Raw genomic sequence first — 14,501 nt, forward strand, 5'->3', positions numbered from 1 at the left:
TCCGTAAACATTCCAGCCAGCTGGTCTGTGCATGCTCTGAGGACGGGGCTGGGGATGCAGTCTGGGCCGGCAGACTTTCGAGGGTTAACACGTTTCAATGTATTTTTCACGTCCGCCACGGAGAACGAGAAGCAACAGTCCGTGGGAGTGGGTCGCGTGGGTGGCACTGTGTCATCCTCAAAGAGGGCGAAGGTGTTTAGCTTGTCCGGGAGCAAGACGTCGGTGTCCTCGACCTGGCTGGTTTTCCCTTTGTAATCCATGATAGTCTGCAGACCCTTCCACAGGCATTGTGTCTGAGCCATTGAATTGCGATTCCACTTTGTACTGACATTTTGACTGTTTGATTGCATTATAATAACTACACTGTTTGTATTCAACCATATTTCCAGTCACCTTGCTATGGTTAAATGCGGTGGTTTGCTCTTCCAGTTTTGCGTGAATGCTCCCATCTAGCCACGGTTCCTGATTTGGGTAGGTTCTAATATTCACAGTGGGAAAAACAGCCGCTATACACTTCCTGACAAACTCAGTCACCATGTCAGTGTATACATCAATGTTATTCTCAGAGGCTAGCCGGAACATATCCCAGTCTGAGTGATCAAAATAATCTTAAAATCATGGATTCCGATTGGTCAGACCAGCAATGAATAGACCTTAGCACGGGTACTTCCTGCTTGAGTTTCTGGTATATGGGAAGGGATGAGCAAAATTATGATCTGACTTGCCCAAGGGAGGGCGGGGGAGGGCCTTGTAGGCATCCCAGAAGTTGGAGTAGCAGTGCTCGAGTGTTTTAGCAGCGCAAGTACTAGAGTCAATGTGCTGATAGAACTTCGGTAGCGTTTTCCTTAAATTTGTTTCGTTAAAATCCCCGGCCTCAGGATATGTGGTTGCACAAAATCCAGTGTAGTTCCATGAGGGCCGTCGTGGTATCGGCTTGAAGGGGAATATACACTGCTGTGACTACAACCAAAGATAATTCTCTTGGAAGAAAATAGGGTCGGCATTTGATTGTGAGGTATTTCTAGGTCGGGTGAACAAAAGGACTTGAGTTTCTGTATGTTATCACAATCAACCATGAGTAGTTAATCATGGAACATACACCCACGCCTTTCTTCTTCCCGGATAGTTCTTTATTCTTGTCTGCGCGATGTACTGAGAACCCAGCTGGCTGTATGGACGGGCACAGTATATCCCGAGAGAGCCATCATTCCGTGAAACAGAGTATGTTGTATGTTACAGTCCCTGATGTTTCTCTGGAAGGAGATCCTCGCCCTGAGCTCATCTACTTTATTACCCAGAGACTGAACATTAGCAAGTAATATATTCGGAAGCGGTGGATGGTGTGCACGCCTCCTGAGTGGGACTAGAAGTCCAATCCTAATACCTCTTCTCAGCCGGCGGTATCTTGTAGCGGCCTCTGGGATAAGTTAAATTGCCTTGGGATGTAAGAACAAAGGATCCAATTTGGGAAAGTCGTATTCCCGGTTGTAATGGTGGTGAGTTACCGCCGCTCTGATATTCAAAAGTTCTTTCAGTCTGTATGTAATAACACAAAAAACATTCTGGGCTAATAATGTATGAAATAACACGCACAAAAAAACAAATACTGCAAAGTTGCTTAGGAGCTAGAAGCAGAGCTGCCATGTCTGTCCGAGCCATCTTTGTCTTACACACACGCACACAATGAACACAGGTGAGCACAGTGTATTGGCAGATCAGGACGTACAAATGACAAAGACTGTGTGACTGTGCTTTTGAGCTCTAACTCAAGGGGGTCTATGGGGGCTGACTTCAGCTTTCATTGTGCGTCAAGGGGGCTTGGTCAGAATCTTTAGTGAGTCCACAGACAGGCAAGCTTACACTTGAAGCTTTATCAACATCTAACACGAGGTGTAGCACAGCAGAAAATGTCAAATAAAGTTCAAAAACACAAAACCCTAACCCCTGTGGAACCAGTGTGTGCGTGTATGTGTGTGGAATAACCGCTGTGGAATCTTTGATTAATATTTTCTCTAGAGCTGTGGGAGGCAGTGAGTCATCGATATGTGTCCAAAATGCCACCCTATTCCCTTCTTAGTGCACTACTACCCATAGGGCTCTGGTCAAAAGTAGTGCACTATATAGTGAATAGGATACCATTTAGGATGCACACATCCAGATGGTCTTTGAGAGACTGACACAGGAAGTGAGGTGTCAGAAATAACAGGAAGTGCACTCACTCTCAGCAGCTCCCCAGACGAGGGTCTGTCCTGAGGAATTTTGAGGAGGCAGCAGTCAACGAAGCTCCGGAAGGGGTCCGACCTCGAAGAAGGACAGAGGGGTGGAGAGGTGGAGCGGAGGGACGGAAGAACACAGAATACAACAATGATTAAGCCAGGCACTATAGGCAATAGTAGTCAACATCCACTTTCCCACCTTTCAAACCAGAGTCAGGGCCAAGCGGTGCTTCTATAGTTATTCACCATGTTTGTCAGTGTTATTGAAAGTCCATTATCAAACTCTTTGCATGGGTACATCATACAGTCCACATAGTTTTCTAAATGTTGAAACAAGCATAAAGACATAAAGCTGTCACTTTCAATCATCTGTCAATGTGTCATACATTCAGTAGTATACACTGAGTCAGGGTTAAGAGAGCACCTGTATTGCTTGTCAACATGACTAACGCTGCATGGTGATGTTTCTGCTAGTTTCAGCTCTGAGAGACTATGTTAATGCCAGAGGCCTGTTTGAAACACATCCAACAACACACTGACACGGGGGCACCCACAGAAATAAATGAATAGAAAATCAAACTCTCATTTCTTGGAGAGTGAGCGCTACTTGTGAATCTGCTTGCTTAAGGTTTCACAACTGCCACATTGACTCCTACACTGGAGAACAATGAGTAGCACTGTTCAGTACGGAACATGGACGATGAAAAAACACTTTCACCTTCAGGAAAATCCCCTTGTAAAGAGTGACGTATGCTGCCACTTGTTTCAGCTGTAGTATAAGGAACTGTATTTGTTGAAAGGAATGTATTCCTAGAGCCATATAAGTCCTATATCTATCTTGGGTCAAGTAGAGTACAAACTCCCACCTTTATGGTGAGATACTACTGTAAAGTGGGTGTAGTGCCATGCCATTGTAAATGTTGACATGTAGAGTAATATTCGACTGGATCTTCCTTCTATGCCAGTCATTGCACCATCGGAAAGTGGGGCTTGCTGCCTGTCTTTCTGCATCCCTCTTCCTTCTTTCATTCCATCCTCCCGTCTCTCCCCTTGCCTCGCTCCCTCCATACCATCTGTCTGTCTCTCTCCCCTCCTCTCTCCCTGCCTCGCTTCCTCCATAACCATCCATCTGCCTGTCTCTCTCCATCATCCCTCTCTCCCTTCCTCTCTTCCTCCATAACCATCCATCTATCTGTCTCTCTCCCTGCCTCGCTCCCTCAATAACCATCCATCTATCTGTCTCTCTCCATCATCCCTCTCTCCCTGCCTCGCTCCCTCCATAACCATCCATCTGTCTGTCTCTCTCCATCATCCCTCTCCCTGCCTAGCTTCCTCCATAACCATCCATCTATCTGTCCCTCTCCATCATCCCTCTCCCCCTGCCTCGTTCCCTGTCCCTCTCCATCATCCCTCTCTCCCTGCCTCGCTCCCTCCATAACCATCCATCTGTCTGTCTCTCTCCATCATCCCTCTCTCCCCCTTCCTCCCTCCATAACCATCCATCTATCTGTCTCTCTCCATCATCCCTCTCCCCCTGCCTCGTTCCCTGTCTCTCTCCATCATCCCTCTCCCCCTTCCTCTCTCCCTGCCTCGCTCCCTCCATAACCATCCATCTGTCTGTCTCTCTCCATCCCTCTCTCCCTGCCTCGTTCCCTGTCTATCTCTCTCCATCCCCCTCTCCGTCCTACGGAGTGTGGTTTGGTGAATGGTAGATTACAGTAGAAGCCTGTGTACTTGAGCCTGATTCTTTAAATAGGCCTCAGCTAGGCCCCTCAGGTAATTACATAACATACACTATATATACAAAAGTATGTGTACACCCCTTCAAATTAGTGGATTTGGCTATTTCATACACACCTGTTGTATAAAATAAATCACACAGCCATGCAATCTCCATAAACAAACATTGGCAGTAGAATGGCCTTACTGAAGATCTCAGTGACTTTCAACTTGGCACCGCCATAGGATGCCACCTTTCCAACGAGTCAGTTTGTCAAATTTCTGCCCTACAAGAGCTGCCCAGGTCAATTGTAATTGCTGCTATTGTGACGTGGAAACGTCTAGGAGCAACAATGACTCAGACGCGAAGTGGTAGGCCACACAAGCTCACAGAACGGGACAACATAGTGCACAACATCAGCACAATAACTGCTCGTTGGGAGTTTCATGAAATGGGTTTCCATGGCCGAGCAGCCACACACAAGCCTAAGAACACCATGCACAATGCCAAGTGTTGGTTGGAGTGGTGTAAAGCTCGCCACCATTGGATTATGGAGCAGTGGAAATGCGTTTTCTGGAGTTATAAATCACACTTCACCATTTGGCAGTCCGACGGATGAATCTGGGTTTGGCGGATACCAGGATAATGCTACCTGGCCGAATGCATAATGCCAACTGTAAAGTTTGGTGGAGGAGGAATAATGGTCTGGGGCTGTTTTTCATGGTGTAGGGGGCTAAGCCCCTTAATTCCAGTGCATGGAAATTTAAATGCTACAGCATACAATGACATTCTAGATGATTCTGTGCTTCCAACTTTGGGGAAACAGTTTGGGGAAGGCCCTTTCCTGTTTCAGCATGATAATGCCCCCGTTCACAAAGCGAGATCCATACAGAGGTTTCTTGAGATCGGTGTGGAAGAACTTGACAGGCCAGCACGGAGCCCTGACCTCAATCCCATCGAACACCTTTGGGATGAATTGGAATGCCGACTGCGAGTCAGGCCTAATCACCCAACATCAGTGCCCAACCTCACTTATGCTCTTGTGGCTGAATGGAAGCAAGGCCCAGCAGCAACATTCCAACATCTAGTGGAAAGCCTTCCCAGAAGATTGGAGGCTGTTATAGCAGCAAAAGGGGGACCAACTCCACATTAATGCCCATGATTTTGGAATGACGAGCAGGTGTCCACATACTTTTGGTCATGTAGTGTACTTTGACTGGGAATTCCAGGACTGCGAAAAGTTGTGTGTGTGTGTGTGTGTGTGTGTGTGTGTGTGTGTGTGTGTGTGTGTGTGTGTGTGTGTGTGTGTGTGTGTGTGTGTGTGTGTGTGTGTGTGTGTGTGTGTGTGTGTGTGTGTGTGTGTGTGTGTGTGTGTGTGGTCACACAGCTCAGTGGAGGGATGGTGATGACTTACCACTCGTTAGACTGCAGCGTGGGAGAGTCGTTCTGGGCAATGTGATATAAGGCACTCATAGCATTCATGTTGAACAGCGGAGGTTTCCGTTCCGCTATGGAGGGGAGAGAGAGTTAGGAGGGAGTTCATATCTTGTTGACCAATACGAAAGATAAGAGATACTACTGACCTAGTAATTCCCATTATCTGTCTGTTTGTATATAAGTGTCAGTGAGTGAGTGCAATTTCACATGCAGTGTCTGAAATAGATAAAGGGCCACACTAAATCACATGAAAAACAGGACTGAGCAACAATGAGAAGGAGTGTCATTCCTCTCGCCAGATGGTGTAGCTACAGTTGAAGTCGGAAGTTTACATACACTTAGGTTGGAGTCATTAAAACTCCTTTTTCAACCACTCCACAAATGTCTTGTTAACAAACTATAGTTTAGGACATCTACTTTGTGCATGACACAAGTAATTTTTCCAACAATTGTTTACAGACAGATTACTTCACTTCACTAATTCACTGTATCACAATTCCAGTGGGTCAGAAGTTTACCTACACTAAGTTGACTGTGCCTTTTAAACAGACATCATTTGAGTCAATTGGCGGTGTACCTGTGGATGTATTTCAAGGCCTACCTTCAAACTCAGTACCTCTTTGATTGATATCTTGGGAAAATCAAAAGAAATCAGCCAAGACCTCAGAAAGATAAATTGTAGACCTCCACAAGTCTGGTTCATCCTTGGGAGCAATTTAAAAAAACTTGAAGGTACCACATTTATCTGTAGAAACAATTGTACGCATGTAAATACCATGGGACCACGCAGCCGTCATACCGCTCAGGAGGAGACGCATTCTGTCTCCTAGAGATGAACGTACTTTGGTGCGAAAAGTGCAAATCAATCCCAGAACAACAGCAAAGGACCTTGTGAAGATGCTGGAGGAAACAGGTACAAAAGTATCTATATCCACAGTAAAACGAGTCCTATATCGACATAACCAGAAAGGTCGCTCAGCAAGGAAGAAGCCACTGCTCCAAAACCTCTATAACAAATCCAGACTATGGTTTGCAGTTGCACATGGGGACAAAGATCATACTTTTTGGAGAAATGTCCTCTGGTCTGATGAAACAAAAATAGAACTGTTTGGCCATAATGACCATGGTTATGTTTGGAGGAAAAAGGGGGATGCTGGCAAGCTGAAGAACACCATCCCAACCGTGAAGCACGGGGGTGGCAGCTTCATGTTGTGGGGGTGCTCTGCTGCAGAAGGGACTGGTGCACTTCACAAAATAGATGGAATCATGAAGGAGGAAGATAATGTGGAAAAATTGAAGCAACATCTCAAGACATCAGTCAGGAAGTTAAATCTTGGTCGCAAATGGGTCTTCCAAATGGACAATGACCCCAAGCATACTTCCAAAGTTGTGGCAAAATGGCTTAAAGACAAAAAGTCAAGCCCTGACCTCAACCCTATAGAAAATGTGTAGGCAGAACTGAAAAGGCGTGTGCGAGCAAGGAGGCTGACTCAGTTACACCAGCTCTGTCAGGAGGAATGGGCCAAAATTCACCCAACTTATTGTGGGAAGCTTGTGGAAGGCTACCCAAAACATTTGACCCAAGTTAAACAATTTAAAGGCATTGCTACCAAATACTAATTGAGTGTATGTAAACTTATGACCCACTAGAAATGTGACGAAATAAATAACTTCTGAAATAAATCACTCTCTCTACTATTATTCTGACATTTAACATTCTTAAAATAAAGTGGTTATCCTAACTGACCTAAGACAGGGAATTTTTACTAGGATTAAATGTCAGGAACTGTGAAAAACTGAGTATAAATGTATTTGGCTAAGGTGTACGTAAACTTCTGCTTCAACTGTATTTTCTCCACTCTTACTCCCCCTCCTGGCTCTCCCTTCCCCCTCCTCCCATCCTCTCCCCTTCCCAGCTCTCCCCTTCCTCTCCCCCTCCTGGCTCTCCCTTCCTCCTCCTCCCATCCTCTCCCCTTCCCAGCTCTCCCCTTCCTCTCTCCCTCCTGGCTCCCCCTTACTCCTCCTTCAACTGTATGTCTATTTGTTTGACATTCTGAAGCAGGTCAAAACAGTAGGTTGTACTAACAATTAACGATGCCTCCTGATATGTCCAAAATCATTTCTACACTGGAAGCTGAGAGGGTTAGTTGCAGGCTTTCTGCTCTACAGGGTGTCAAAGAGGATAAACCTCCAACCAATGCTCTGACTAAGAGCATCTGCTTAACGACTAAAATGTAAATGTAATTAATAAAGTAACGTAGTCCTATGCAGGTGATTCCCAGTAAAACAGGAGTACGCTAACTCACCCAGTTCTATGCAGGTGATTCCCAGTAAAACAGGAGTACGCTAACTCACCCAGTTCTACGCAGGTGATTCCCAGTAAAACAGGAGTATGCTAACTCACCCAGTTCTATGCAGGTGATTCCCAGTAAAACAGAAATACGCTAACTCACCCAGTTCTATGCAGGTGATTCCCAGTAAAACAGAAGTACGCTAACTCACCCAGTTCTATGCAGGTGATTCCCAGTAAAACAGAAGTACGCTAACTCACCCAGTTCTACACAGGTGATTCCCAGTAAAACAGAAATACGCTAACTCACCCAGTTCTATGCAGGTGATTCCCAGTAAAACAGAAGTATGCTAACTCACCCAGTTCTACACAGGTGATTCCCAGTAAAACAGAAGTATGCTAACTCACCCAGTTCTACACAGGTGATTCCCAGTAAAGCAGAAGTATGCTAACTCACCCAGTTCTACGCAGGTGATTCCCAGTAAAACAGAAGTACGCTAACTCACCCAGTTCTATGCAGGTGATTCCCAGGGACCAGATGTCTATCTTCCCTTCGTACTGACCCTCATCCATGGCTAGGATCACTTCTGGGGCCATCCTGGAACACACAGACGGACGTGCACAAGTGTTAGCGGTGGTGGTACTGACCAGTCAGGTGTTAGTGGTGGAACTGACCAGTAAGGTGTTAGTGTTGTGTTAGGTACTGACCAGTAAGGTGTTAGTGGTGGTGGTGGTACTGACCAGTAAGGTGTTAGTGTTGTGTTGGTGGTACTGACCAGTCAGGTGTTAGTGTTGTGGTGGTGGTACTGACCAGTAAGGTGTTAGTGTTGTGGTGGTGGTACTGACCAGTCAGGTGTTAGTGGTGGCGGTGGTACTGACCAGTAAGATGTTAGTGGTGGCGGTGGTACTGATCAGTCAGGTGTCAGCGGTGGTACTGACCAGTCAGGTGTCAGCAGTGGTACTGACCAGTCAGGTGTTAGTGGTGGCGGTGGTACTGACCAGTCAGGTGTCAGCAGTGGTACTGACCAGTCAGGTGTTAGTGGTGGCGGTGGTACTGACCAGTCAGGTGTTAGTGGTGGTGGTGGTACTGACCAGTCAGGTGTTAGTGGTGGTACTGACCAGTCAGGTGTTAGTGTTGTGTTAGGTACTGACCAGTCAGGTGTTAGTGTTGTGTTGGTGGTACTGACCAGTCAGGTGTTAGTGTTGTGTTAGGTACTGACCAGTCAGGTGTTAGTGTTGTGTTGGTGGTACTGACCAGTCAGGTGTTAGTGGTGGCGGTGGTACTGACCAGTCAGGTGTTAGTGGTGGTGGTGGTACTGACCAGTCAGGTGTTAGTGTTGTGGTGGTGGTGGTACTGACCAGTCAGGTGTTAGTGTTGTGTTAGGTACTGACCAGTCAGGTGTTAGTGTTGTGGTGGTGGTGGTACTGACCAGTCAGGTGTTAGTGTTGTGTTGGTGGTGGTACTGACCAGTCAGGTGTTAGTGTTGTGTTAGGTACTGACCAGTCAGGTGTTAGTGTTGTGTTAGGTACTGACCAGTCAGATGTTAGTGTTGTGGTAGGTACTGACCAGTCAGGTGTTAGTGTTGTGTTAGGTACTGACCAGTCAGGTGTTAGTGTTGTGTTAGGTACTGACAAGTCAGGTGTTAGTGTTGTGGTAGGTACTGACCAGTCAGGTGTTAGTGTTGTGGTAGGTACTGACCAGTCAGGTGTTAGTGTTGTGTTAGGTACTGACCAGTCAGGTGTTAGTGTTGTGGTGGTGGTACTGACCAGTCAGGTGTTAGTGTTGTGGTAGGTACTGACCAGTCAGGTGTTAGTGTTGTGTTAGGTACTGACCAGTCAGGTGTTAGTGTTGTGGTGGTGGTACTGACCAGTAAGGTATTAATGTTGTGTTAGGTACTGACCAGTCAGGTGTTAGTGTTGTGGTGGTGGTACTGACCAGTAAGGTGTTCCTACGAAGGAGTTGGCAGGAGAAGCTATAGAGGCAGAGCCGAAGTCTGCCAGTTTGACCAGGCCAGGCTCTGTTAGCAGGATGTTTCCAGCTTTTACATCTCTAGAGAGCGCGAGAAAGAGAGAAGGGACAACATGGTCAGGGTGTGGGATATTGTTATGACACATTATGTAGCCTTTATAAAGGATTTATGAATGCACAAATAAAGACGGACACCGTAAAGTGTTACAATATGTTTGTAGTATACTTCTCTTTCTTTGTTATTTATTTATCTATGATATATATCCAAAAAGCAGATGACAGGAGCTCAACTCCAGGAAGAATGTGGTTGAAACGTTGTGAATAACAACTCCAGGTTATTAATAAAGACATTTCCTTGAGCACAGAAAACAATGAGAGAACACTTGTAAAGTGTACTTTTGAGGCATAAAACCTTACAATTAATTCATGAAATTCTGTAGGGAATCATTTTTATTTAAGACATTTTGTCCTCAACTTTGAACATTTTAATCAGTGTAGTAAAACAATGCTTGCCAGAGAATTTAGTGCTTGGGAATTACTACTGTAATGGTGGATGCCTATCCTATTTGTGTATAATAAAAGAGTAACACGTGTCTTTATGGGAGCGTAGTAAAATGATACGGGCTTGATACCATTTTCCGTTAGTGACGTTCAAGAGGGCTTGTTGGAATGCACATGGAACTGAGATAAGGATTGCCAGATATAACCGCTCTGATACAGTTCTCTGATAACGTCATTATTACCCAGCTGTGAAAACAGACACCACTTATCGTCTCAGCATCAGTTCAAATTTTGTTGTCGTGGAACATTTTAATGTGGAAACAGACAGGTAGACCCGACCGACCACTCACCTGTGAATCATATTACGGGAATGTAGGTAAGCCAGTCCCTGCAAGGCACCATGGGTTATGGCAGCAATTTCAACCTCTTGGAGCGGTTTCTTATGAACTAGAGAGGATAGAAAAATAAACCAGAAGGGGAAACCGTCAGAGCTATCTAGAGACACAGGGTACAGTAATCTGCCCTTCCTGATTTACACACAGCCACAAACAACCCCAACAGCATCTGCCTATTGGGATATTAGGGTTATAAAACACATTCAGGGCTCTGGTAAAACTATAGCCTGGTCCCAGATCTGTTTGTGCCGTCTTGCTAACGCAATGACTACAGAGAGGTGTTAAGACAGAGCAAACAGATCTGGAACCAGGCTAGTAGAGCGAAGCCTTGCCAAGGAGTCAAATGGCAAAGTGGAACTACAGTGGAGAACTTTCAACAGCACTTCTCTATATTAGTCTCTCTAAGCGACTTACAGTCATGTGTGCATACATTCTACGTATGGGTGGTCCCGGGGATCGAACCCACTACCCTGGCGTTACAAGCGCCATGCTCTACCAACTGAGCTACAGAAGGACCACTTCACACACACACACCACCATGGGTGTTTAAAATGATATCCATGACAGCCAGGATGGGACACAAACACAAGTGCTATATAGATATAATATATATATATATATAAACTCAGCAAAAAAAGAAACGTCCTCTCACTGTCAACTGTGTTTATTTTCAGCAAACTTAACATGTGTAAATATTTGTATGAACATAACAAGATTCAACAGACAAACTGAACAAGTTCCACAGACATGTGACTAACAGAAATGGAATAATGTGTCCCTGAACAAAGAGGGGGTCAAATCAAAAGTATCAGTCAGTATCTGGTGTGGCCACCAGCTGCATTAAGTACTGCAGTGCATCTCCTTCTCATGGACTGCACCAGATTTGCCAGTTCTTGCTGTGAGATGTTACCCCACTCTTCCACCAAGGCACCTGCAAGTTCCCGGACATTTCTTGAGGGAATGGCCCTAGCCCTCACCCTCCGATCCAACAGGTCCCAGATGTGCTCAATGGGATTGAGATCCGGGCTCTTTGCTGGCCATGGCAGAACACTAACATTCCTGTCTTGCAGGAAATCCCGCACAGAACGAGCAGTATGGCTGGTGGCATTGTCATGCTGGAGGGTCATGTCAGGATGAGCCTGCAGGAAGGGTACCACATGAGGGAGGAGGATGTCTTCCCTGTAACGCACAGCATTGAGATTGCCTGCAATGACAACAAGCTCAGTCCGATGATGTGGTGACACACCGCCCCCAGACCATGACGGACCCTCCACCTGCAAATCGATCCCCCTCCCGAGTACAGGCCTCTGTGTAACGCTCATTCCTTGTAAGATAAACGTGAATCTGACCATCACCCTGGTGAGACAAAACCATGACTCGTCAGTGAAGAGCACTGACGTTGTTGTCGGTGATGTCTGGTGAGGACCTGCCTTACAACAGGCCTACAAGCCCTCAGTCCAGCCTCTCTCAGCCTATTGCAGAGAGTCTGAGCACTGATGGAGGGATTGTGCGTTCCTGATGCAACTCGGGCAGTTGTTGTTGCCATCCTGTGCCTGTCCCGCAGGTGTGATGTTTGGATGTACCGATCCTGTGCGGGTGTTGTTACATGTGGTCTGCCACTGCCAGGACAATCAGCTGTCCGTCCTGTCTTCCTGTAGTGCTGTCTTAGGCGTCTCACAGTACGGACATTGCAATTTATTTCCCTGGCCACATCTGCAGTCCTCATGCCTCCTTGCAGCATGCCTAAGGCATGTTCACGCAGATGAGTAGGGACCCTGGGCATCTTTCTTTTGGTGTTTTTCAGAGTCAGTAGAAAGGCCTTTTTAGTGTCCTAAGGTTTCATAACTGTGACCTTAATTGAGTAAAGCTGTTAGTGTCTTAACGACCCTTCCACAGGTGCATGTTCATTAATTGTTTATGGTTCATTGAACAAGTATGGGAAACAGTGTTTAAACCCTTTACAATGAAGATCTGTGAAGTTATTAGGATTTTTACGAATCATCTTTGAAAGACAGGGTCCTGAAAAAGGGACATTTATTATACACACACACACACACACACACACACACACACACACACACACACACACACACACACACACACACACACACACACACACACACACACACACACACACACACACACACACACACACACACACACACACACACACACACACACACACACACACACACACACGAGTCGGAGCAAGGTCAGGAATGTTGGGAGACTGAACAGGAACATTCATAGTGGAATATTGAGTGGAGAGGTTAGAGAAAAGGCTCATCTCTAACCATGAATGTTGAATCATTAAACGTCTTGTAACTAGGGGGCAGTATTTTCATTTTTGGAAAAATAACGTTCACAGAGTAAACGGGATATTTTGTCAGGACAAGAGGCTAGAATAAGCATATAATTAACAGCTTAGGATAGAAAACACTCTAAAGTTTCCAAAACTGTAAATATTGTCTGTGAGTATAACAGAACTGATATTGCAAGCGAAAGCCTGAGAAAAAATCTTATCCGGAAGTGACTCATGTTTTGAAAGCTCTGCGTTCCAATGCGTCCCTATTGAGCAGTGAATGGGCTATGAACCAGATTACTTTTTCTACGTATTCCCCAAGGTGTCTACAGCATTTTGACGTAGTTTCACACATTTATGTTGAAGAATGAGCGCAAGTGACTATATTGCGTAAGTGGTCACCTGATGGCTCTCAGAGTGATTCTTGCGTAAATTACAGAGGTAGCCATTTTTCCTCTCGGTCCTACTGAAAAGTCAACTGACCCAGTTGATATATTATCAAATAGATATTTGAAAAACACCTTGAGGACTGATTATAAACAACGTTTGCCATGTTTCTGTCGATATTATGGAGCTAACTTGGAATTTCGTGACCGCAATTTCCGGTCGATTTCTCAGCCAAACGTGAAGAACAAACGGAGCTATTTCGCCTACAAAAATAATATTTTTGGAAAAAAGGAACATTTTCTATCTAACTGGGAGTCTCGTGAGTGAAAACATCCGAAGCTCATCAAAGGTAAACGATATAATTTGATTGCTTTTCTGATTTTCGTGACCAAATTGCCTACTGCTAGCTGGACATAATGCTATGCTAGGCTATCAATAAACTTATAAAAATGCTTGTCTTGCTTTGGCTGTAAAGCATATTTTCAAAATCTGAGATAAAAGGGTGATTAACAAAAGGCTAAGCTGTGTTTCAATATATTTCACTTGTGATTTCATGAATAGGAATATTTTCTAGTAATATTTATGTCCGTTGCGTTTTGCTAATTAGTGTCAGATGATGACAACGATAGGTGGGTAGTTACAACAGGTTAATAGATTCATTGAGCACATGCTCCGAAAGCATCCAGCTATTTTTGTTTTGTTTTGTTTTGTAGCCAAAAATGTTCTTTGGATGAGCTGTGTGTGTGCACTACTCACCCTCTAGTAAATCTGATGCGGAGCCTAGGCAGTACTCCATCACCAGCTGGAAGAGACAGAGAGAAAGGTCAGAGATCAGAAGTTTATAACATAAAATTGAAAGAGTGAAGAGAGACAATGTGTGAAAGAATGGTGGAGAGAAAGAGAGAGAGCCTGCCCACAAAATGAGGTGGAAACTGAGCTAACCTAACCTTCTCCCCAATGTATGACCATATTAAAGACACATATTTCACTCAGATAACACAGACCCAACTCCCATATCTACTGGGTGAACAACTCCCATATCCCATATCTACTGGATGAAATACCACAGTGTGCCATCACAGCAACAAGATTTGTGACCTATTGCCACAAGAAAAGGCCAATCGGTGAAGAACAAACACCATTGTAAATACAACCCAAATTTATGTTGATTTATTTTCCCTTTGTACTTTAACCATTTGCACATCATTACAACACTGTATAGAGACATCATATGACATTTGAAATGTCTCTATTTTGTGAGTGCAATGTTTACTGTTCAATTTT

At 45.0% G+C, this 14,501-nt stretch overlaps 1 protein-coding gene across 3 annotated transcripts in view; it reads right to left on the bottom strand.

Moving 5' to 3' along the window:
* The window catches only part of LOC124036592 (serine/threonine-protein kinase TAO3-like), a 147,582-nt gene that overhangs the window by 45,468 nt on the left and 87,613 nt on the right, over window positions 1-14,501 (bottom strand). For 2 of the 3 annotated variants that reach the window (XM_046351344.1, XM_046351345.1), the window contains exons 6-11: window positions 13,974-14,019; window positions 10,484-10,580; window positions 9,600-9,713; window positions 8,170-8,261; window positions 5,351-5,444; window positions 2,220-2,301 (exon numbers count right to left, since the gene is read on the bottom strand). In XM_046351344.1, coding sequence (XP_046207300.1) covers window positions 2,220-2,301; window positions 5,351-5,444; window positions 8,170-8,261; window positions 9,600-9,713; window positions 10,484-10,580; window positions 13,974-14,019 — 525 coding nt within the window. Of the gene's footprint in view, window positions 1-2,219; window positions 2,302-5,350; window positions 5,445-7,679; window positions 7,699-8,169; window positions 8,262-9,599; window positions 9,714-10,483; window positions 10,581-13,973; window positions 14,020-14,501 lie in introns of those variants that run through there. The other variant, XM_046351346.1, reaches the window with a different exon arrangement.

This window comes from Oncorhynchus gorbuscha, linkage group LG05 (assembly GCF_021184085.1).
Source record: "Oncorhynchus gorbuscha isolate QuinsamMale2020 ecotype Even-year linkage group LG05, OgorEven_v1.0, whole genome shotgun sequence".
Classification (NCBI taxonomy): Eukaryota; Metazoa; Chordata; class Actinopteri; order Salmoniformes; family Salmonidae; genus Oncorhynchus; species Oncorhynchus gorbuscha.